The 24,374-nt window shown below is 50.2% G+C and overlaps 2 protein-coding genes across 3 annotated transcripts in view; one reads left to right on the top strand and one right to left on the bottom strand.

The window, feature by feature from the left end:
* The window catches only part of TBCD (tubulin folding cofactor D), a 184,312-nt gene that overhangs the window by 51,713 nt on the left and 108,225 nt on the right, over positions 1 to 24,374 (top strand). For both annotated transcript variants that reach the window (XM_029210935.1, XM_029210934.1), the window contains exons 11-13: positions 455 to 515; positions 1,567 to 1,641; positions 6,127 to 6,221. In XM_029210935.1, coding sequence (XP_029066768.1) covers positions 455 to 515; positions 1,567 to 1,641; positions 6,127 to 6,221 — 231 coding nt within the window. The remainder of the gene's footprint in view (positions 1 to 454; positions 516 to 1,566; positions 1,642 to 6,126; positions 6,222 to 24,374) is intronic.
* On the bottom strand, positions 13,629 to 18,118 carry ZNF750 (zinc finger protein 750). The gene is made up of 2 exons (XM_029210943.1): positions 15,614 to 18,118; positions 13,629 to 15,474 (listed from the first exon to the last, which is right to left on the bottom strand). The coding sequence occupies exons 1-2, from the start codon at positions 17,044 to 17,046 to the stop codon at positions 14,805 to 14,807; spliced, it is 2,103 nt and encodes a 700-aa protein (XP_029066776.1). The 5' UTR covers positions 17,047 to 18,118; the 3' UTR covers positions 13,629 to 14,804.

The raw sequence follows: 24,374 nt of genomic DNA, 5'->3' as shown, positions 1-24,374 counted from the left end.
AGGCTCCCTGTGCTGCCATGTGCCCTCCACCAGGGCTTCCACTGACCAGCTTGCAAGGCCTGTACTGCTTGGGAGCCCTCTGTGCGGCCTTTCCTAGAGGCTGAGCATTTCTCAGACCCTGTCCCTAGGAGAGCTGCTCTCTGCAGCCTCTGGCAGAAGCTGTTTTCTCTGGGAAGCCTCCCTCATCGGCCTCTGGCCTTCCTCGCTGGTGCTCTCTGCCCAGTGACTGTTAGGAGCTAAGACAGAAATTGCCCTTAAATGATGACTTAAAGACACACAGAAGGAAATGTCCTTTTATTGTGATTAGAATTGAGATTCTTCATGTAATTGCCTTTATGGTACTGTTTTGAGTGGTGTGCAGGGTGGGTTACCTTAAAGCTGGGAACTGAGAGCTCATCTAAAACTCTGGGTGGTTCCGTGGGGCTCACAGACCAGCCTTCCTGTGTTCTTCCAGAGCAGCTGCTGGTTGGGCTGAAGGACAAGGACACGATTGTGCGGTGGTCTGCGGCCAAAGGGTAGGTGACTGCACTTGGTCGGGGGGCTGGGCTGGGGGCTCACAGCTTATGCCCCAGATGCCTGCAGGTCTACTGAGTCTCCTTAATCATTCAGTACTTCCTGTGGAATTGGAGGGCTTCAAACAGCTCCCAGAGTTTTAAAAGGTAGAATGATTTTTTCCTAATTTACATTTACTGCTTTTTGTTCTAATTTTCAAGAAAATCACTAAGGTTGGTCAGTGGCTTCTTCATGTTATTGCCCTTCTGGCTGGAATGAGCACGTTTGGTTTTTTTACCTTCAGGTGTTCCTTTCCTTGCTCCTCACGTCCTCACTGCCACGACCCCCACCTCCTGCCTCCACAGCCAGGGGCGGCCCCCCATGTAGAGAGCAGATGCTGCACGGCCTCACTTGATTCCAGAGCCCCCAGGAGGGGCTGGCATCCCCCTCTGCTACGCCTGAGGGAACAGCCAACACAGGCGCCCCGGCACACCCAGTGGGGCCAGGGCGGGTTAGGGGACAGAGTACAAAGGAGATGTTGTGGAGAAAAGGAAAATGGGTGAAGGTGCCCGTGGGCCCTCCCCACAGAGGTTACGGGTGTCCTTGCCAATCCACTCACATAGCGAATGCCGGGGAGAGGAGGCTCACACGGGGGCTTTTGGCCAACCTCGGAGCCCAAAGTCTTGTCTGCTTGGAGTACGATGGGCTGGGAGGGTGGGCCTTTCTGGGGTGCTGCTGGCCAGGACCCAGCCTGGGCAGTGACTTGATGGGAGCCGGCCCGGTTGGCATGCAGCATGGGATGGACCTTGGTGGCCTGAGCTGGGAGCCGTTGACTGTCTGAGAAGTGCACCTGCCCTGTGGGCTCCCTTTGCCTTGGTCCCCCAGCTGCCTGTCCTGTCTCTGTATGTCAGTGTGATGGGCTCCCTGATGGGGCAGGTGGCTTTTATGGAGCAGAATCAGCCTCTTTGCCATCCTCCGGAGAGAAGGACAGTTACTCGGGGCATTCCTAGTGTAGCGTGTGCCCTCGACGGGCTGGTGGTGCTGACAGATGCTGGCGTTGCTTCTGCTTTTCAGAATCGGTAGGTTGGCTGGAAGGCTTCCCAGAGAGCTGGCGGATGATGTGGCCGGGTCTGTGCTGGACTGTTTCAGGTATGTGGGGAGACCAGAGGGGTAGATGTGTTTCCGGGTAAGAGTAGTGGCTTTTCTTTCCTTACTTCCTCCTATGTTTTCTTTCAGTTGAGCTAGTTATCAGATTCTCTGAAACCATTTCTTTTCCTTTTGAAGTTAAATTTGAGGACTCTAGTTATTTCTGATATATTTCTTCTGTGTGTGTGTGTGTGTGTGTGTGTGTGTGTGTGTGCCCCTAATACGTCTTTTTTTTAAAAAAATTGGGGTATAGTTGTTTTACAATGTTGTGTTAGTTTCTACTGTACAGTGAAGTGGAGCTCCCTGTGCTATACATTAGTTGTCTATTTTATACATATTAGTATATATGTTAATCCTAATCTCCCAGTTCATCCCACCCTGATATATTTCTTTTGTCAGCTTAGGCTCCATTACATTTAAAAACCTTAAGGAGGTCAGTTTTGCGCGTGTCCACACATAGAAACGTATCCTTCAAGGAAACCTGTTTTCATTGGAATGAAACCAGGGCTGCTCTGTCCGAGAGAGTTTTCTGTGATGACGGCCTGTTCTAGATCTGGGGCTGTTGAGATCTTAAAAGAGGCTAGTGTGACTGAGGTCTGAATTCCAAATTTTATTTAATTTCATCAGATTTAAATCTCATAGCCACATGTGCCAGTGGTTGTGCTGCATCCGTCCTCTCCTCTCAGGGGATCCTGGGGACCCTCGGCCTGCCCGAGGTGCAGGTGTGGGCCGGGAGGTGCAGGTGGCAGGTGTGGGAGTTTGAGCCTGGGGCCTGCAGGCCAGGGGCAAAGGGCAGAGCCCCGAGCAGCGCAGGTGGGCTGGGGGGGGCCACGTTAGTGCAGCTGCTCACCAGGACTCTTGCTCTGCTTACCCCTTGCTTTCAGAAGCAGGTGATTTGAGAATGGGTGTTGTGTTCGGCCCCCATTTGTGGTCCCACCCTTGTCAGCCGGTTGCTTCTCTTCTTGGTGCCCCCATGCGTGTGAGAGCTGTGCTATTGGTGTTCATGGGCACTCAGGCCTCGGTCACCAAGCCGGCCCACGGGGTGCCAGGGGTGCGGGCTCCTCATGCCCTGGGCCCCGAGCCTGATTGGTGAGGTTTAAGGACTGCAGGAAACAGTTTCACACTACTGTTTCAGAGTAATGTTGCATGTGTGGCCACTGTGTCTTCCTGTGGCAGGAGACACGTGCTGCTTCGCGGGACTCTGTAGAACCGTGGGTCTGCACGATGACTCTGCTGGCTTGTTGTAGAGTGTCTTCCTGGAGTTCTTTTTCAGGGGCTTGCTGATGGGCACGAGATGGCACCGGCACCCCACTGGTCCTGGGTGAAGAGGTGTGGGTTCAGGGCAACCAGGGGCGCGGGGGGTTTGGGAGGATGGAGGAGCCAGGGCCTCCGGCCTTTCCTCCCAGCCCCTTCCCCTGGGGTGGCTGTCTGCCTCAAGCGCTTCGCTTTCCTCTTTCCTTCATTAGAGTGTTTCTGCACAGCACTCTGGCTATTTGAAGCCGTCTTTGTCCAGCCCTTCCTTCTGCTGCTCCTTCTGCAGTCTCCCCTCCCATGCGCTCCTGGGTCCCCTCCCGTCCGGCTCTCAAACCCTGTCACTTCTCTAGCCGCTGTGCCTCTGCCTCAAGGGCTGTGAGCCCTTCACCCCAACGTGTCTCCCTTGAATGCTAGCATCTTTTCTCCCAAAACATGCTTCTCTGGTCAGATGTATGTTCCTTGCTCTCGGCCTGCAACCTTAGTCCAGTTTCACTCGTCCTAGTTAATCTCCAAATGCTGCTTTGCCTTCATTTTGTCATTTTAATGAATTCCTCTGATCTTTGCGTCTGGGTTGTGGAGGGTAGAAATGGTCTCACTGCTCTGGATTCCCAAGGCCAGAAGCCCAACGCAACATTGAGTGAAGGGGCCTGAGTGGGCCCTCGGGGAGGCAGTCTTTCCCTGGACAGGACCTTACACAATGGGCGTGAAACTCCTGATTGCAGAACAGGCCATAGAAAGGAGTCAGCGCAGCCGGGAGAAGCAGGTACCAGCTGGGCTGGGGTGTGAGGTTGGCAGGGTGGCCGGGCCGGCTGGCGACCCAGCACAGAGGCCGCTCTGGTCTCCTTCCTCCTTTTGTGTCCTCCTGGGGTATGTGGTGAGCTGCCAGCCATTTCTGCAGTGGGTCAGAAATAGGACACTAATTCCTTTACATGTAAGAACACCCGACTCCTGGGACTGTTACCTTGCTCCCTGCCCTGTTTCTGGGCCAGATTATGTGGCTGGGGCCTCCCACTGAGCCCCAGAGGACCTCCTCAGGCCCTCTGCTCCCCTCCCAGGTCCCGCCCCAGAATGTGCAGGTGCCCTTCAGTACCTGCACTCCCCTACCCCTCCCACCACTTAGAAAACCACGCGTTAGCCCCTCGATGGCCTCAGGACAGGATCCCAGAGATGGTGCCCAGACCCACCAGCCCAGGGTGGGTGCAAGCAGCCTACCCCGGGAGGCCTTGCCGGGTCCTCTGTGTCTGCCATCTGCACTGAGCCCGCGGGTTTCTCCAGTCAGCAGACGGGCCTCAGCCCTGCGGCCTGGGTCCTGGGTGTGCCATGGTGGTGCTGCTGTGGCCGCGGGAGCAGCCCCGTCTCAGCAAGAAATGCTCTTCACGGCTCCTTCCCAGGCTTTTCCTTGAGTTCTAGTGCTGTTTGCAGTTAAAAGTTCAGAAGGAGATGAAGGTGATGGGGTGTCCCCCTCTGCTCTGCACCCTGCACGCACCGTCCCCCTTTCTCCGTGTCCTTCTAGGGACAGTGGGTATGAGGTGGGTGGAAGGATAAGAACGTCTTCTTCGCTCATCCCACGCCCTCCACGCCGCCCCACTCTGCTCTTCCAGATGGTCCTCATTGGGTACCCTTGCTGATGTGAGGCCAGTGGCCCCGAGCCCATCTTGGCCCCTCTCTCTCTCCTGAGCCTGCTGTCTCGGCCCTTCTGTTTGCTGTTGTCTCCACTCCTCTGAGACCCCGGGCCCTCCCATGGTCGTCTGGGGCTTGGCTCTGGGGCAGGAGCTTGCCCTCAGGCACTGGGCGCTCTGGCGGTACTTGGTACTCTGCGTCCTAGTGTCTGCGTCCATCCCCGCTGTGCAGGTTGGCCTTGGAGAGGGTCCACGTCCTCCTGGAGTGGGCAGAGCAGAGGCAGCAGTGCAGGCAGCACACCGTGGTCCTCCTCGGCCGCCTTGGGCCACAGGCATTTTACAGCCTGACGCAAGGTCCTGCACTGTCCACAGCTGTTGACAAGCTACAGCGCACACCCGTTTAGTTGAGAAACGATGGCGTGACTGGCGATTGTTTTAGTGATAAGTGAGTCATCGTACTGCTGACCTTTTATCAGGTTCTTCCAGATGTTATTAAATCTTTTATGGAAAGCAGAAAGCACTTCTCTCCAACTGAAATCCTGAAGTACACAAAGTGCAATATTAAATTGTGGAAACGGTCATATAGTCTTTGGGACAGACATTTGATAAACATCTGGAACTTAAGAAAGTTATAATTGGAATTGAGTCACTGGTTGCTGGCGAGGTCCAGGGCAGCTTTTGTGTCTGTCTTGGTCAGCGTGTCTCCGCAGAGCCCAGAGCAGGGCCTGGCACGTGGGAGACACTGCTAAGTGTATTTTGAGTGAAAAGATAAGCCTAGCTTCTATCCTATCTGAGTATTCTTGCGTTTGTTGCCAGCCAGTGATGCAATTTATTTGGTTTTCCTAAACATTTCTTTGCCATCAAATTAATTTATTCAGAATTGGAGAAAGTCCTGTAATTTCTCTGGTTTTTTGGGTGAAGTATATTTCCATGTTTATTTTGGCAGCCAGGCGTGGAAACTCTCAGAACAGTTATTGATGTAAGAAACAGTTGTTGATGTAAGAAAGAGTTATTCTCGCTAGTTATTATGCCAGAGCTGCACCTTTAAACATGAGAGCTTCCAAACCACTTCAGGAATTTTTTATTAAATACGAAATTTTGCTTATGAGTTGAGTGGCTTTTCAGTTGTTTATTGAAAGTCTGTTTCAAACAGTACAAAACAAGTTCTGTATATGCTGTTTTATTCTAACTTCCTAATCTCAATATTCATCATTCAAGCCAGCAGGGGCTCCATGAAAAGGGGGTCTCCTTGCCCTTCCTGTGAACATTTTCCTAACCTTCATTTGGTGCAGTCACTGTGTTGTGAGCCCAGCGTTTCTTGAGCGGCGCAACTGCTTAAACGGCTGAGAGAGCTAGCTGCTCTGGCCCGAAGGTGCAGTGGGCACGTGTGTGGGCTGCTCTCCCTGGGGTGTGTGAGGCTGACCCAGGATTTTTACTCATTCTCCGGAGACCTGAACATGGCCGTTATCTTCAGCTGATTTGGAGTACTTTATCTCGTTACTGACCGATATTTTATAAACTCAGGGTTTTAGTGAGGCTTTTGGCCCAGGGGGTGGACTTTCACTCTGGGCTGTGGAGGGCATCGTGCTGGGTCTCAGGCTCTTTGTGCTTTCAGTTTCCAGGAGACAGACAACGCCTGGCATGGCGGGTGTCTGGCGCTGGCGGAACTGAGCAGACGAGGCCTGTTGCTCCCTTCTCGACTCCCGGACGGTGAGTATGAAGCTCAGTTTTGTGTGGTCAAGACCATTTATGCGTGTCGAGGTGCTTCATCCGGCCCCTCCCCAGTGTGGCCGGCTGTCAGCACACACCACGCCTCTGCCCTCCCTGATCATCATGAGTGTTGCAGGAGAGAGCCCTCCAGACCTGTGCTCTCAGCTTTCTTTCTTATGTCGGCCTTTCTGATTCCTGATGCCTCTTCTCCCTGCTGTGAAATTTTAATAGCACACGTACACTGTAGGTCTGGATTTGGAGGGCCGCGAGCTGTTGTGATGTCTGAGATTGTCTTGTCCCCCAGAACCAGTTTCACCCTCGTGAAGGTGCTATTGCCCGTTAAGAATGTGTGCACTGCCGCTGTGTTTAGCCCCTGGAGTGACGTCATGGTTTTTGGGAACAAGGCTTACGCCAGTGAGGGGATGGGGAGGAAGCTCGGCAGTGGGCCTGAGCAGGGGCACAGTGCGGCTGGTGCAGATAGACCACTGAACTCCAGGCCTGCGCGTGCCAGCTCTCGGGCCCGGCTGCATGGGGGCACTTGTCTGTGGTGGGTGTCCCTGCGAGCGGCCCGCTGTGCCTCTGTGGACAGAAGGGAGGGATGCCTGTGAAGGATGGAGAGGGCCCTGTGCAGGAGTGCGTCACCAAAGACGCCATGTACCCCGAGGGCGACTTCTGTCCGGAACAAGGACGTCTGTGCAAAGAACAGTGCAGCTCAGCAGCTGAGCTGTGGGGGTGTTGCAGGTGCTGGCTGTGTGCTTGGCGTTGTGAAGCACAAGCAGGGCAGAGGACCCTTGGTTTCTATGGGCTCTTTCTGCTTATTCTTGTAGCAGCTTTACTGAGATACGATTTTAAAAAAAATATTTGTTTATTTGGTTGCGCTAGGTCTTAGTTGCAGCCCGTGGGCTCCTTAGTTGCGGCTCCAGGCCTCGTTAGTTGTGGCATGTGGGGTCCCCAGTTGTGGCATGCGAACTCTTAGTTGCAGCACGCATGTGGGGTCTAGTTCCCTGACCAGGGATCGAACCCGGGCCCCCTGCATTGGGAGTGCGGAGTCTTACCCGCTGCACCGCCAGGGGAATCCCTGAGATATGATTTATATACCATAAAATTCACCCATTTAAAGTGTTCAGTTCAGTGGTTTATAGTATATTTACAGAGTTGTGCAACCATCATCTTAATCTAATCTCATTTTCCCTCAAAGAAACCCTATACTCAGGAAAAGTCATTCCCCATTTTCCCTCAACACCACCAGCCCTAGACAACCACTGATCTTTTTCTGTCTCTATAACTTTGCCTTTTCTGGACACTTTATGTAAATGGAATCTCCAGTAGTGGTCTTTCTCGTCTGACCTCTTTCACTTAGTGTAATGGTTTTTTTTTTTTGCGGTACGCGGGCCTCTCACCGCTGTGGCCTCTCCCGTTGCAGAGCACAGGCTCCGGTCGCGCAGGCTCAGTGGCCACGGCCCACGGGCCCAGCCGCTCCACAGCACGTGGGATCCTCCTGCACCGGGACACGAACCCGTGTCCCTTGCATCGGCAGGCGGACTCTCAACCACCGCGCCACCAGGGAAGCCCTAGTGTAATGTTTTTAACATTCATCCCTACTGCACCACGTAGCAGTAGTACTTCATTCCTTTTTATGGCTGAATAATATTCCATTGTATGGATACACATTTGTTTATCCCGTCATCGTTGATGGACATTTGGGTTTTCACCTTTGGTGATTATGAATAATGCTGCCCTGAACATTTGTATACAAGTTTTTGTGTGGACATGTGATTTGAGTTCTCTTGGGTATAGACCTATGAGTGGAATTGCTGGATCACATGCTAAATCTGTCTTGAACTTTTTGAGGAACTGCAAACCCTTTTCCAAAATGGTTGCACCACTTTACATTCCTCCAGCTGCGTATGAGGGTTCCAGTTTCCACACATCCTCTCCAACACTTGTTTTTCTCTGTTTTTTTTTTTTTTTTTGAAAATAGCCATCCTAGTGGGTGTAAAGTGGTATCTTACTGTGGTTTTGATTTGCATCTCCCTGCTGACTAATGGTGTTGAGCATCTTTTCATGTGCTTCTTGGCCATTTGGATATGTTCATTGGCAAAATGTCTATTCACGTCCTTGGCTAATTTAAAAAATTGGGTTATTTGTCTTTTTATTGTTATGAGTTCTTTACAGATACGTCTTTTATCAGATGTATGATTTGTGGATATTTTCTCTCCTCTGTGGTTGTCTTGTCACTTTTCCGACGGTATTGTTTGATGCACTGAAGTTGTAAGTTTTAAGTCTGGTTATCTATCAGTCTTCTCTTTTGTTGCTTGTGCCCCTGGTGTCATATCTGAGAAGTCATTGCCTACCCCAAGGCCACAGAGATGTACTACTGTGCTTTTATTTACTCTTGTTCCATCCTAAGTGACTTACACACTTATTTGTGAAAATAGATGTGTGAGGGTGTGTGGGTATGTGAGGGTGTGGTGGGTCAAGATGAAGTCTCCACCTGTGTGGTGCCAACTCCAGTTTAACTTGAAGGAGACCAAAGCGCTCTCTCTGCTTTTTATGCCTGAGACCCACTGGCATGTGTGTGTCTGTCGTATCTCATGATGTCAGCAGTGTCCACCGACCACAAGCAGCCAGAATGAGAGTGTATGGTTGTTGTTGTTGTAGATGAAAAGTGTCAAGCTGTGGCCAAAAACCTGAGATGTCACATATGATGAGTTGGCCCATGATCTTCACTTGAGTGGCTGGCCGCCTCTTGCCTGTGGTGCCCTCCACATGAGTTGAGCCTCTCTGCAGACCTTTTGTGTGGCCAGTGGGTCGTGGAGCTGTGCTGTCTCCTGCCTGGGAGAGATCATGCAGGCGACAGTGGTCTTGTCCTGGAGTAGGCTCCAGAGGTGATGGGTCTAACACTTACCGTTCATTTTTCTTTACTCTCTTTTCTCCTGCTCCTCAGACTGGATAGTTTGGATTGCCCTGTCTTCAGGTTCTCTGGTCCTTCCTTCTGCCTGCTCAGATCTGCTGTTGTTCTCCTTCCTCAGCTGACTTTTTCATTTCAGTTACTCTGTTTTCAGTTCTGGAATTTCTTTGTGATCTCTATTATAGTCTGTCTCTTTATTGACATTCTGTGTTTTTTCAAACATTGTTCTCTTGTTTCCTTTAGGTCTTGGAGCTTATTTGAGAAGATTGATTTAGGGTATTTGTCTTGTAAGACACTGTCTAGCCTTCCTCAGGGGTGGTTTCTGTCAATTTCTTTTTCTTCTTGTGAATGGACCATAGTTTTCTGTTTCTTCATGTGCCTTGTTATTTTTTGGTTGAAAACTGGACATTCTGACATTTTATTATGTGGTAACTCTGGAAATCAGGTTCTCCTCCCTTGCCAGCAGTTTGCTGCTGTTGCTGTTGAAGACTGTTAGTCGTCTCTTTATTTAGTGACTTTTTCCAGACCTTTTTTTTGCAACAACTGTATTCCCTGTTATGTTTGGTCACTGAAGCCTCTGTTCTGTTATCTTAGCATTTAGCCGGTGACCTAACAGAGGTTTCTTTTTCTTTTTTTCTTATGGCTGCATTGGGTCTTTGTTGCTGTGCGTGGGCTTTCTCTAGTTGCGGTGGGTGGGGGCTACTGTTTATTGCGGTGTACAGGCTTCTCATTGCGGAGCATGGGCTCTAGGTGCATGCGCTCTGGTAGTTGCGGCACACAGGCTCAGTGGTTGCGGCACGTGGGCCCTAGAGCGCGCAGGCTTCTGTAGATGTGGTACGTGGGCTCAGTAGTTGTGGCTCGTGGGCTTAGTTGCTCTGCGGCATGTGGGATCTCCCCGGACCAGGGATCAAACTTGTGTCACCTGCATTGGCAGGCGGATTGTTAAACACTGCGCCACCAGGGAGGTCCCTAGAGGTTTCTTAAATGTTGAAATTTAGTAGCCTCCTCCTTCACTAAGCACTCTCCTGGTTGTGGCAGGTTTTTGATTAGATTCCAGAGTGCTGAAAAACTTGATTCTCTCTGTTTTTGCCAGCTTACTGGTTGGTTTGGTGGAGGGACCAATTCGTGGCGCTCCCTACTTGGCTGTATTCTGAGACATCATCCAAAAGCTAGCCTCTGAATAGCATTCTAGCGTTAGTCTGGGTACTCTGAGAAGATACCAAGACAGGATGAACTGTGCAGTTACTAGGGAAATGCTGGTAAGGGTGGCAGAGCCACCGTCTGACCCCGAGAGCTGTGGGGCTGGGGTATGGGTGGCGGTGTACTGGTGGGCTGTGTGGTCTAAGGAAGGGCTTCTGGGGGGGTGGTCCTCAAGCCAAAGTCAGCCTCAGAGGCATTCCTGTCTTTCTGGAAGGGGCTGCAAGTTGTGGCTGCTGCACCGCCTCCCTGGTGGAGTGGCTGTGGGGCCTGGGGTCAGCCTGCGCCGGTGGGTGAGTCCTGGCTGTGGCCACAGCCTTCATTTGCAGAGTGCTGACCTCTCTTGTCTCCCGACCAGTCCCTCCCCATGGTCCTTTGTGCCTGGGTTCCCACTCTTCACTGCTCCTGACCCCTCCTGGCACTTTCCCATTCTCCTGATGATTGTGCACTTTCCTGATTTTTAACCTTTGTGCAGTTTTGAGCTGTTTGGACATTCCAGCCTGTAAGAAAAGTGACAGCCATAATGTGACGTCTGTGGCTTAGTGTGTGGAGTAGGAGTTGTGTTTTTCTCTATTAAAATGCTTTTCTCCTTGAGTGAAAGTGTGTGTGTGCTTCATTTCATACTCAGCCCTCTCCCGCCCTTGGGAGCGGAGTATTTTGGTCGAAGATTAAACCAGGGGTAGGGGTAGATGGCTGTGGGCTGCTGGTGAGACTGTTGCAAAGGGGCTTGTTAGTACTTTTGTTTTCTTCAGTGTGAATTCAAGGATCCTTTTAGAGGTTATTTTCAGCTTTATTGGGGTATATAGTTCACCTAACATACAGTTGACCTATTTTAAGTATCTAAGTCAATGGCTTTAGTCTATTACACTATTAATTTTTAAAAAACATTTTAAAATATGTACGACATAGAAATCTGCCACATTAATGATGTTTAAGTGTACGATTCAGTGGCATAAGCTACATTTACGATGTTGTACAACCATTACTATCACCATCTATTTCCAAAACTTTTCACGTTCCCAAACAGAAACTCTGTCCCCCTTAAACACTAATTCCCCCTTCCCCCTCCCCTCAGCCCTGATACCCATGAATCTATCTGCCTCTGTGAGTTTGCCTGCTCTGGGGAACCTCATATAAGTGGAATCATGCAAGATTTGTCCTTTGTGTCTGACTTATTTCATTCAGAATTTCTTTTTCTTTTAACTTTTGTATTTTTATTTATTTGTTTACTTATTTATTTGGTTGCACTGGGTCTTAGTTGCGGCAGGTGGGCTCCTTAGTTGTGGCTCGTGGGCTCCTTAATTGTGGCATGCGAACTCTTAGTTGCAGCATGCAGGTGGGATTTAGTTCCCTGACCAGGGATTGAGCCCGGGCCCCCTGCATTGGGAGCGCAGAGTCTTTTTTTTTTTTTTTTTTTGTGGTATGCAGGCCTCTCACTGTTGTGGCCTCTCCTGTTGCGGAGCACAGGCTCCGGACGCACAGGCTCAGCGGCCATGGCTCACGGGCCCAGCTGCTCTGCGACATGTGGGATCTTCCCGGACCGGGGCATGAACCCACGTCCCCTGCATCGGCAGGCGGACTCTCAACCACTGTGCCAACAGGGAAGTCCCTTACTCAGAATTTCAAGGTTAAATTCATGTTGTAGCTTGTGCCACAACCTCATTCCTTTTTGTGGCTGAATAATATTCCTTTGTGTGGATGGACCACCTGTTAGTTATCTGTTCATCTGTCAGTGGATACTTGGGTTATTTCCATTTTTTCACTATTGTGAATAATGCTGCTAATGAACATTGGGTGCACGTATCTGTTTGAATCCCTGTTTTCATTTCTTTTAGGTGTATGCCTAGGAGTGGAATTGCTGGGTTACGCGGTAATTCTGTATTTAACTTTTTGAGGGTTTATCGCTTTTTGTATGTAAAGGTTAGAAACTTCCAGCTCTGAAGTCGGGTTATATGTGAATGGAGAAAGGTACTGTCATTGAAAAACCACCAAGACTGGTTTTTTTTCTTTTTTTTGTTACAAAGATCTAAGACCCCATTGTGCTTGTAAGGATAGTTACAGAGAGCCTGCATGGTTTCTGCGGCTGTGTGCATGCAGGTGACCTTTTGGAGGAATTGCATTAGGCGGGAGGAGTCCACAGGGCTGAAGGCACACATATGGCTCCACCGTGAACATCTGCAGGCAGTGCTGGGCTCCCGGCCTGTGTGGTTGCAGGAGACCGGACAGTTGTTTACCGTCTCTGGTTCCTCTTCTTGTCACTTAAGATGGTGGCGGACAGTTTTGGGTGAGCTATAAAACAGTGTCCTCAGAATCTTTGGGCCCCGGAAGGTTTATGTTCTTGTGTGTAAGGCACAAGGCGAGAGCTTGTGTCTAGGGCATGAGGCTTTGGGTCCCAGTCCTGGAGGCTTCTGAGGCCTGGCTCTGCTTCCCACAGGGTATGGACTTGCTGGAAAGCAGGGGTACCCTGTTTTTGGTCTTTGTCAAAGCATATTGGTATATAAAAAAAGGAGAGCCCAGGCATGCCAGTGAAGGCTGCACAGGTATGCATCGGTTTCTGGTCGTGACAGTGCACGCATTGGATTAGTGGTGTCTGTCTGTGGGCACACCTCGGATGGGTGGCAGGGGCTCGTGGGCCATCCTGGATGATTTAGGGGCTGTTTGTAACAGCGGCCTCCTATTTACCCTAAAAGAATATGACAAGCTCTGCATCCCTCCTGTGAGTTGATATCAGTTTTGTATAAATTTAACTTGCTGCAAGGCAGGTTATTTGCCATACTGAATAGTGTCATTTTAAAACAAAGCTATTGTATCACTGTTTTAAGTATGTCTGGTGGAATCCAGTCATCATGGTACCTTGGAATCCACCATCCTCCATCTAAAATGCAGGGATTTTATTCTTTATCTTCTTGAACCTGTATTTCCATTTACTTTTCCTAGAGAATTTTTCCTTAATGTGACAGGTTTCTGTGCTTGAGAATCTTTTGCTGATCTCCCTGTCAAGTATCTTCAGCAAGAGGATGTCTGCGAATCCAAACTTTAACTCTTACATTTTGTTTTGCCAAAAGGTAGTAAGCATTTAAGTTTTCTAGATTGAGTTTTTACAGGATTAGTTATTAGTACAAACTTGATCAAAATAACCGAAAATAACATTTTATTGGAATGCAACTTAACAAGATGGGTTTTTAGTTCAGGCTATCTTCTGGTGAGTAGTGCTTATATCTAGAACAAGGCAAGGTTCCAGATCAACTTTTTATTTAAAAATTTTTAATTTTTAGCTCTGAAAACTGAGAGACCTTGTATGTGCACGTCACTGGGAACGGCAGGCGTTAGCTTTGGCAGTGCTTTTTCGTTGAATGCTCATTGGATGGCTCTATTGGGACCACCTCTGTTTTGGTCAAAGTGTGAGTTGAAACTGCCCATCTTGTGGAGAGAGGGTTCACCCAGTCAGCTCAGCTCGGCGCCACTGTTTCCAGGCCCTTTCTTGAGCCCCTGCCCCGCTCCCAGGCAGTGCATTGCTGAGAAACACCCTCTGAACAGTGGGGAAGGGCCCTTGTGAAGCCAGGCCCTGTATGCTTGGTCTCCAGAGGTGCCCCCGGATGCCTGCACTCCCCCGGGCTCGATGACTACCGGTGGACAGCAGACACATGCACACGTGCACACGCCCTCACATGCACACACAGATGTACCCTCGTCCTCAGTTTTAATTGCTGCCTCAGCTCTTTTCTCTTTTTCATTGAGTTTATTTATTGTGGCAAAATATTGTATAACACAGAGTTTATGCTTGTCTTCTTTTTATGTATCCTTAAAGTTCACCTATGAGTTTACTGGAAAATTAGCAACATATACATCATTTTAGGAAGTGGAAAACGAGTCTGAATGAGTTGTGAAGACAGAGCATGTTGAGAATAGCTTCCCCAGCAATGCATTCTCCCCAATGGAAATAAATTACTTGTATAAATAGCCTCTTGCTGTCTGTGTATTATTCAGTCATAACAAATCACAGTGTTTTTACACACAGAACTTTCATGCTAGTACTGGAAACGTCTTTGCCTGGCATTTTCCCCCAGTAATTGTTATTTACTTCAAAACACACAGTAGATTTAATAGAAAAACAGTTAAAACAATTTGTTCTAGTGCTGAGATATTTATAAGAAAAATGTTTTAAAGAGATTTCCTCTAAGATGCTAACACCTAAAAGTTACCTTTTAGTCCTATGCATTTCATCAGGTCCTACAGTGTGAGTCATTCAAGTATTTTACAACCAGAAGTAGAAGCACCTTTTAGTGTTCATGCTTAGTATTTACAAAACTGAATTGAGCTGCAGGTTTAGTTTAATTTTTTTGTTGAGAAGAAGAAAACTGCGTTGTAAAAATGTACCAGATAAAAAAGCAAGGGCCAGATGGAGGTTTGCTGCTGTCTCGCCTGCACCGGAAGGCGTGCTTGTGGCTGCAGCCTGTGGCTGGCCAGAGGTGGCTCTAAGACACCCGCGTTCTTTTCCGGAGTGTGAACACTCTGGCTGTGTCGCTGGGCTTTGCCTTCTTGGTTCCCTGCTGGGCCTTCCCTGCATCCCTGGGGCTCGTCCTCTTTTGCCCTTTGGTTCTGAGGTCGCACTGAGCCTCCTGGCTCTCAGGGGCTCTGGGGGTGGGTGCGTCTACCTGGCAGGCAGGCTCCTGGGCAGCGGGCTCGACGTTCCCTGGGCTGTAGGCCGCCAGCTGGCAGAGGGCCACGGCCGCAGTCTGCTTCTGCTCGTCACTGTCAGCTGAGCGTGTGTCCTGGGCCTTCCCAGCCGGGCTGGGCACAGGGATCTCCACAGAGCTGGGGTCGGGCCCGGCCCCAGAACTTGCTGTCTCCGACTGCGGAGCAGGAGTTGGGGTGGGGGCAGCCGCGGGTTCGGCCCCTCTCGGGCGGCTGCGGACAGAGGGCCTCGAAGTCAGGGCGTTGCAGGGGTCCTTCACCGAGAGGTTGAGGGGCGCGTCCTGTGGCTCCACAAATTCTCCATAGGCAGTGGTGTGTATAGTGGCCGGCTCAGCTTCTGGTTTCGTGGAGAGGTTCAGAGGGGCTGCCCTGGAGTCGTCCTCTGGGCTGGAGGGTGCAGCTTCCAGGCTCCCCATCTGAGCCAGAGCGTCTGCGTTCACGGCCTCGAGGCTGGAAGAGACACAGAGAGGGAGTCACAGGGACCTTGCTGAGGGCCATTGCCCGTGGGGGGTTTGGGCAAGTACCAGCTCCTCTGATTAAGCACAACCAGAGACATTACTTCGGAGGTTTTGAAAATGGACTCTCTTACCTTTCTGGAGATGCAGCTCTGTTTTCTGGGGCCTGGGAATGTGGGCGCTCCGTGTTCTTCTTGACAGGCTTGAAGGCTGTGAGGCTCTGTTCTGGTGGATGGAGACTTCCTGGGGCACCAGAGGCCGGCATGTCCAAGAGGCTGCACAGCCTGGCACAGGGCTGGCTTGTCTGCGTGAAATTGGTGGGGCTCGGCCTTCCCGGGGAGCCTGTGGCTGCGCTGCCTGCACGTGGGCTCATTTTGGTCCCTTCCGTGTCCCTCTGCCCATCTCTGGAAAGGTCTTTAGCCTCGGGAGTCGGACTCTCTTTCTCAAACTCTGTGTGTTTTTTGTGGGAGTTTAACTTGGATGGACTCCAGGCCGGGTAGGCCAGGGCAGCTTCTTCCAGTAGGTGTGAGCTTTGATCTTGTGAAATACCATCAACGGGTGGGGGTCTGAGGCCGTAGGAGGAAAATGCAGACTCTGGTCTATAAAATCCATAAGGAATCGGCAGATTGGAGTGATACTGCTGGAAGAATCTGTAATGGTCGTATGTGGATGGAGCTGGGTTCAGGTGCTTAGGGATCGGCCCTGGGTGAGGCAGGAAATGTCTTTGGTCTTGGGCCCCGTAGATGGACAGCAGGGGGCTGTCACACTCGGGCGAGTTCCCTGCGAGTAGGTACGGTGAGTAGATGGTGGCCAGTCCGTGCTCTGTGTAAAAGTGAGGCGGGTACTCTGCGATGGTGGGGTGCACGTACGGCGAAGTGGCACCAAACCCCTTTGTGGATGGGATTTTATGTGGAAACTCAGGTGTGAGGAAAGGTGAGCCAGCTTTCCACGCATAGCCAGGGGCATGAAAGGCAGACTTAGTGTGGAAGGAGGCAGCTTTGGCTGGGGGCTGGGTCAGGGTCAGCGCTTCAGGAGCCTCGGTGAGTTCCTGCCCTTTGAGTCTGTGCTCGCCAACTGGCATGAATGCTGAAGGCCGGGTAGTGCCTTCCAGCACAGGCTGGGTGCCCGCGGTGGCTTCTGGAGCTGGACTCAGGGGTGCTGCTTCCTTGTGGAGAGTGGGCTTCTGTCCGGGGCACCTGTGGGGCCCGCATGCATGCAGGTCCACATTTTCCTTGATGTCATCCTTGGCGAGGCCATGTTGGAGCTTGGTGTCCAGGTGTGAGAGCCCACTTGGGACGGGCTTGGAGGAGGTGGGCTTTGCCATGGGGTCGGACTGATTGGTTGGCTTAGGGTCTGAAGAGTTCGGTTTGGAACACTTGGGAATGCGATCTTGCTCGGACACTAAAGTGATGGAATTTTTACAGAGGCCGTATTTCATGTGATTAAAAAGATGTGACTTTTCGTTGCAAGTAAAGGGACACTGGAAACACTTGTACTTGAAGGGCTTTCCTGGGGGCCTGGGGATGTAATGTGGCTTTTTTGGTTTTCGCTCTTTGAGAAGGCTCATTTTCCCTCTGTGGTTTGGCGTCTGAGCCCTGCTGGCTCCTGCGTAGTTCAGCTTTGGTGATTTTTAAGGAAGCAGGTCACTGCTTCCCCTTCGCTTTCCTGTCTGAGTGCTTTTACTTGAAGCCGGCTCCACGGGCTGTGGGTGTGACCAGGGAAGTCTCGTTCATTTGGGGACTGGGAGCTGCAATGGAGGAGCAGAGCCTTAGTGTTGGAACGATGGCTAACAGGCTAACAAAGAACCCCGGGGTCACGGAGGAGGTGAAGCAGAGGCCTCTGCAGGTGCAGAGGACGTAAGTGCTCTTGCGCGGCAGGTACGGGACGGGCATCAGCCACCCCTCCTCACTACCCTGGGCGCCACCCCTACAGCGTTCTCTGTTTTCTCAAGTCTGGTCCCAGGCGAGTGTGGTAGCAGGAGTGTTTAGTGTCATTTCAGAGAATACCTGTAACTCTTTTGAGTTTTGGGAACCTTTAGCCTGTGATCTGAGGCCTCAGGTGCCAGGAAGGTTGTGGACCCACCAGGCTGAGTGATCACTGAGATCCCACCCCCATCCATGTGCCTGGAGTTTCTGGACTGAGTCCCATCACTGTGCTGGCCTGACTGCTCTAACGTGAACCTGAGGAGGTCCGGGCTCATGCGTGTGTGTGACGTTCACATTTGTGCTCACTGAGAACAAGGCACGTGTGATTGTAACCTTCAGTCCATCTGCCCTATTTAATCACAGTGTTCTGTTCTATGAGGGAGTATTTAAAAGTGAAGAATATTTAAAAATGCCCCCCCCCCGCCCGACCCTGTTTCTAAATTCACAAATGAAAAGTCAGCTTTCTGGGTAAGTAGCATTTGTGTTGGCCCAAATACAAACTTAAGTGCTGTGTTTATGTTGATTTGAATGATATTAAGATGCTGTGAGTCAGTGAGTGAGCAGATGTCCTCGTGCACTGCTGCCTTCCACTTGCCCGCCTCACAGATGGCATGGAGTGAGTTCACGCACTAGCCCATCCCTGCCTATCCTGGCCTTAACCAAAGGCAGAAAAGCTTAGCAGCCCTCCTGGTAAGAGGAGACAAGAGTGGGACTTCCCTGGTGATGCAGTGGTTAAGACTCCACGCTCCCAATGCAGGGGGTCTGGGTTCCATCCCCGGTCAGGGAACTAGATCCCACATGTATACTGCAAGTAAAAGTTTGCATGCCACAACTAAGGAGCCTGCGAGCTGCAACTAAGGAGCCTGCCTGCCGCAACTAAGACCCGGCACAACCAAATAAATAAATAAATAAAATTTTTTTAAAAAATAGAGGAAACCAGAGTGAGTGGTGCCTAATTTTACAGATGGTTGGATCCTGGGAGGAACCCATCCCAGCCTTTAACGTGTACGAAGGGGCTTCTGGATATCTTCCCCAGGGTCCTCCTGTCCTTGCCTATCCCCCAAGCTTAACCTCCCCCCGGGTTTCCTTCAGAGGCTGCTCTGCACACCCCTGCCTCATAACCCGAAGCTGAGAACAAAGACGTGAGGTCTGGGAGGATCTCAGCAGGGCCGGGCGCGGCTGCGTGTCCAGGACCAGCCCATGGGGTGACTGTGTCTTAGAGAAAGCCTGTGGGTGGGGCGGGCTGGGGGAGTGGGTGTGAGGAATCAAGGCCTGCACTTTAATTTGCATAGAAAATGTAAAAAGGATTTAGCTTCTGGATATTTTTAAACACTTAGAAAAATAAAGTTAAAAGGAAATAACTTTTCAACTGCAGTTTTGCTTTAAGGAATAAGTAAATATGGACAGTTCTGAGTCTCGTGAAATTGCTTGTGTAAAGCATCGCCTTCTAGACATCGGGTTGGTTAAAACATTGAGCTGGAAAGCAGCCCTTTAAAAATAGAGAAATACACATGGGAAATCTAAGAGACTTGTTTTCACAAAATAAAATGTAGCTACTCTCCTTGCCATCTCACGCATCAGATGAGGTAATGGGTAGCTTGTGGGAGGAGGGTGTAAGGGGGGAGGGAGTGCAGTTTTAATTTCACTTGGATATCTTAAATTCTAAAAAAGCTATCTGATCTTATTCTCAGCAAACTGATTCCTCTACTCATTTTTTCATATTTCTTAAAAACACAAGGAACCACTCTCCCCCCAAGAAGCTGCTTCTATTAACCTGTTTCATCATCCCGTTCCCTCAAAGGCATGTTTCTTTACTAAGAGGTGCTTTGGGTGGCTTGCAGCCTTCTGTTGCGGGGAGAGTTTCTGCAGAGCAGGGGTGCTCAGGCACGTACTTTGGAGGAGAAATGAGATTTTTGGCTACCCCCTAATTGGAGAGGGCGTCCCCAGGCCCTCTTTGGGGGTGCTAACTGGCAGGGTGTCGGGTGGACAGAAGCCAGGCTGGCGGCACCTGGTGCCTGGCTCTGCGGCTTTGCAGCTTGCTCGCCCTCCTCCTCTCCCGTGAGCAGTTGTGTGAGCTGCACGGCAATGTGAAAGCCCAGCACAGTTAAACACGTGGTCACAGCTTTGCATCTTCCTGATTTCCCCTCTTAGTAAGGGAGAATGTGAAATAATTCTGTATGAGTTCAGTTCATACCTTGTGGGGCAGGTATGCCCTGGGCTATAAAAGCACGATTTCCTGCCTCCCGTCAGGAAGCGATTCCAGCCAGCTCGGGGCCAGCCTGATAAGTCAGGGCGGCCTGTGCTGGCACGTCCCATTATGCTCCCTGGTTCTGAAGGCGTGAGAACCTCTGCAAGTCAGGTTCCCATGATTGTATAGGATATGTTATGGCAAAGACCTGAAAACTGATGATTTCATCACTAGCTGGAAGCATCGTGATCAAAATGATGACAGTTGCAAAACGTTTATCAAGTGTGAGCGCAGAGTCCTGGTGGTACCATGAGTGGATGCAGACACACATCTGCCGCACCCAGGACACGCGAGCCCAAACCAGCCGAAAACCCCCTCGGATTTAAGATAATGATGGTGTTAGCTTCAGAAGCAGTATTATTTAATATTGCTCATACTTTTAGGCAAAAGTAGAAATAAACCCACTTTGGTTAAGTTTTCTCAAAGGTTTATAGGAGGCAAGTTGTATGTAAGTTATCATAGCATTACCCAAAATAATAGTTTGGGAAATCATTGCTCTTATGTTAATATATACCTTTTTTCCGTCAAATGATGTTGTGCCCACAGGTTTGGTCTGAACTTCTTGTTCTGTGGTCAGTTAGCTTACAAGGACAGTAAAGAGGTTTTCAGGGGATGGTTTCCTTGGTACTGCTGTTCTGGGAGGTGAGAGTATTCTAGGGTATAATTGTTGCAAGGAGAGCCTGGATGGAGTCACAGGAGCAGTAGTTTTAGTAACTGAGTAAACTGACCTCTCAGGGTTACACAATTCGCTAGTTAAAACAAGGGAGCGCAGCTGCTTCAGATGCTGAAGGAGACAGGCTAGTTCACTGGGTTATAAAAAATGCAATAATGGGCTTCCCTGGTGGCGCAGTGGTTGAGAGTCTGCCTGCCGATGCAGGGGGCACGGGTTCGTGCCCTGGTTCAGGAAGTTCCCACGTGCCGCGGAGCGGCTGGGCCCATGAGCCATGGACGCTGAGCCTGCGCATCTGGAGACTGTGCTCCGCAATGGGAGAGGCCACAACAGTGAGAGGCCCGCGTACCGCAAAAAAAAAAAAAAAAAAAAAAAAAAGCAATAATGTCAGAGAAGTAAGCAGGATAAGATTGAGGCTTCTGTAAGCTTCTAAGGGGCACAGCCTCCAGGAGGTGATGTCAGTCTGTGAGTTCTGTCCTGCCCAGGCGAGGCTTACAAGGATGAGGAGCTAAAGCCTAGTGCCCGGGGCGCTGTCGCTCTAGCCACCTGCAGAGATGGGGTTTGCCCGTCTCTGGTCAGCTTATATCTGCCAGGCCTGGTGCAGGCTGGCAGTGGAAAAAGGGTGTTGTCGCCTAAACAATATAATCCAGAATTTAACTGTTTGTAGTAAGTTCGGATTAGCAGTCAGAGGTGAAGTTTTTTCTAAAGGTGATAAGATTCGTGTCTCACCATCCTTGTCCTGGGAAGGCTGGTACAGGCTGGGGGGTTGCACAGGGAGAGGTTAAAAAAGCACAGCCCTGGGTTCGGCTTTCCTCGGAGAACTGCACTGTTAGCATGTTAGCTAAAAATGCAGATGTTGGCCTAGTCCTAGAAGGATGTGTGTGGGACAGTGTTTTTCACCCTTCTTTCACTTCCCACTGGGTCAGCAGGAGGTGCTGGGAGCCCTGCATGTCAGGTCAGGGTCAGGGTGCTGTCCTCGAATGCAGGAGGGCGCCCCTGCCTGCCTTGCGAGCAGCTGTTGGCACGAGGCCTGCCCTCAGAGCTGTGCCCTCAGCGGAGTTGGGACCCAGTGCTGAGGGGAGAGGGTGGGGAGCAGCGCCACAGAGACACCACGGCGTCTGGCCTGAGCCTGTTCCATTTCAGAACGCCCTCCTGTGACTCCTCATGCGCTGTCACCCCTGCCTGTGTCCCAGGAGCCTGTCACCCCTGCAGAAGCCCGGGAGCCAGTCTGGCCTCCCCTCCCACAGGCCTGGGCAGCTGGACGGTGGTGCCCAAACGGCGCTCTGAGCAGCCCGTGGTTTTGTGTCCACAGGGCTTTATCTGCTTGTTTCTGAAGCACTGAGGTGCCAGTGCATGTCTCTCAGTAGCCTCCTAAGTGTGGACTATGAATGTAGCTGCCAGCTGTTAGGGTAACAGTGAGTGGCTGGCATATTTAATAATTTTCTAGGGGGTTTGAAGTCAGAAATAATAGGCAAGAGAAAGATTTTTTTTGAACTTTGATAGGACACAATAGAGGTAATTATAGCTTAACTTTACAGGGCATGGCTGTGACGTGCCGGCCAGCTATGCATGTCATGTGCAGTAACTTCTGCGCTGGAATAATCCTCAGCCCTCCCCGGTGGTGTCCAGCTGCCTGGCAGGGAGCCTCACCAGGTAGCGCGTTCTGAAGGGCATGCTATAATTACGATATTGTGATGTGGCATTATTGCATAACTCAGGGACACGCCATTGTCACCTACCCACTGGGGTGTTGCAAGAACGAGATTTGTGAGTTTTACTCCAATTGAGCTTTTCCAGTGATTAACCACCACTCCCTCCCAGACTTTCGGTTCTTTAAAATGAAGGATAAACTTCAGGGCAACCGTAACCTAGGGAAAAAGACAGTTTTCTGGCATATAGTTTGGAAGAATGGATCCAGGAAGACCACCAGGGGCTCTTTCTGGTTTCAGCCAGAGATCCTGGGTTACAGACAGAGTGCTTAGCAGTGAATGCACAGCTTTAACGTTTGGGGCACCTCCCTAGGGCCAGAACCCTTAACCACCAGCCTGCCTCCTTACCTTAAAGCACCACGTTAAAGCATTGCAAGGACTTGGCTAATACAAAATACAAATCATGATAACAAATGTAGACAGGTTTTGATTGCATTAAGTCTGATGTTGGTCAAGTTTGATGAATAATTTGGTCAATAATGGTTTTCATGCAGATTTATGAGAAACTTTATAAGAGTAAGAAAACCCCTTTTGTATATACAGGGATCCTCTTTAGTTAAGGTGGTTTTTTTTTTTGGTAAGCTTATGTCAAAACAGCACTTATTTTAAATCCTAATAAAAGGTTTTTAAATTAAAGAAATTATAAATTAAGGTCAGCAATTATATATATGCATATATATGATCCTTTTATGTTGAAACCTGTAGTTTATTTTTGAGGTGAGGAACAGATAAGCAATAACATCAATTTGAGTTTTGGTTTAAAGTTTATGAATTTTGGAACTTCCCTGGTGGTCCAGTGGTTAAGACTTTGCCTTCCATTGCAGGGGGTACGGGTTTGATCCGTGGTTGGGGAGCTAAGATCCCACATGCCTCGTGGCCAAAAAACCAAAACATAAAACAGAAGCAGTATTGTAAGAAATTCAATAAGGACTTTTAAAATGGTCCACATCAAAAATAACTTAAATAGTTTATGAATTTTATGGTAGAAATGAGAACTTCATATATCCACATAAACTTGTTTACACTCTTAGAATAAAGTGTAAGCCTTATTAAAAGTTTTGTAACAATGGTCTCCTTTCCAGCAGTGCACCTGCTGGGTCCTGAGTAATCCGCGGAGAAAAGAGCAGGGCAGAGAAACTCTGGGCAGGTGATTCACTGAGTAGATAGTTTAAGATACATCTGAGAGGAGTATTGAAAGAAAACTCGCATTTGAGAAGAAATAGTAGGTACTTACCAGAGGCTGGGAGGTGGAAGCCGTGGCTGTGGCTGCCTGGCCGGAGCAGGACCTGTTCTCACGCTCGCTCTCACTGAAACTGGAGCCGGCTGTTCCAGTGGGAGGGATTTAATGTAGGAGTCGAGCCCTCGGGGCGTAGAGATGCACCTGATATTCCTCCCGCCCGCAGCTACAATTCATGTGTTTGCACCCACCCAGCCGGCCGGCCAGTGCCACCTCCGTGCCTCACGGCAGCTCCCTGCCCAGGTTTTGTGAGTGCCAGGTTAGTGCCGCCTGGCTCTCCTTGGACGCGGGGGTTGCACGTGTTCGAGGTTAGGATAGAGGCCTCCCAGGGGAGCCACAGCCGGTGCAGGAGGCAGCAGCAGATGCTGACATTTAGCCTGAAATGCATCTCCTCTGACAGATGCCGACAGCCCCTGTGTCCTCCCCGTGAGGGTCTGGTGGAGCCTTTGTCACCCTTCACCCCGGGGCCTGGGAGGCCTGCCCGGGTCCTCCTGGAAAGCAGGAGGGGGGCCGCGTCAGCTGCCTCCGGGACCTGCCGGTGCATGCCCGGGACAAGCCCTGAGCTCTGCTGCCCTGCCGCGTGGCCGCGTGCTGCCGCGGGAATGGCCTGCATGCCCTCGCGCGGCCCTTTTCTTCTCTTTTCAAATAAGTAAGGCACTTAATTTGTGACCTAGGGCATCCCCCTCCCCTTCAGCTGCTTGCTATTGAGTCTGTGGCTGTCTCCCTGCTCTCGGAGAGACTGCGTGTGGTGCGGGTGTGGGAATAGGGAGAGGGGTGTGTGCTGCGTGGGCACGGGTGCCAGGGTGGGCCTGCCAGGCTAGATGCTGTTTTAGTTTTTTTTTCTTTTAAGGCTTAAGATTTTACTTGGCTTTACCTTCATATTGAATTAAAAAAGAAGTGTTTTAGTTACTTTTGTCTAAATTAAACATCCACATAATTTAGAGAGTGAAAAAATAGTTCTGAATCTTGTCACAAAAAAACAGCAGTTCCTGCTGTTCCCCTCGCCTCTTGCTGGTAATGAGCCACCCAAAGCAGATGGCTTAAAAAAACTACCATTTTATGATCTCGAGATTTTGTGGGTCAGGAGTCTGGTTTGTGCCGGCGAG

Source organism: Monodon monoceros, unplaced genomic scaffold (assembly GCF_005190385.1).
Source record: "Monodon monoceros isolate NGI ecotype Baffin Bay Population unplaced genomic scaffold, NGI_Narwhal_1 Super_Scaffold_9, whole genome shotgun sequence".
Taxonomy (NCBI): Eukaryota; Metazoa; Chordata; class Mammalia; order Artiodactyla; family Monodontidae; genus Monodon; species Monodon monoceros.
Note: the sequence above shows the minus strand (reverse complement) of the source record. Positions and strands in the feature narration are given on the sequence as shown.

Coding starts and splice junctions, on each gene's coding strand:
- ZNF750 (XM_029210943.1), bottom strand. CDS start 17,046: ATGAGCCTTCTCAAAGAGCGAAAACCAAAAAAGCCACATTACATCCCC. Junction 15,475..15,613: donor AGAGCTGCATCTCCAGAAAG/GTAAGAGAGTCC, acceptor TGTCTCTTCCAG/CCTCGAGGCCGTGAACGCAG.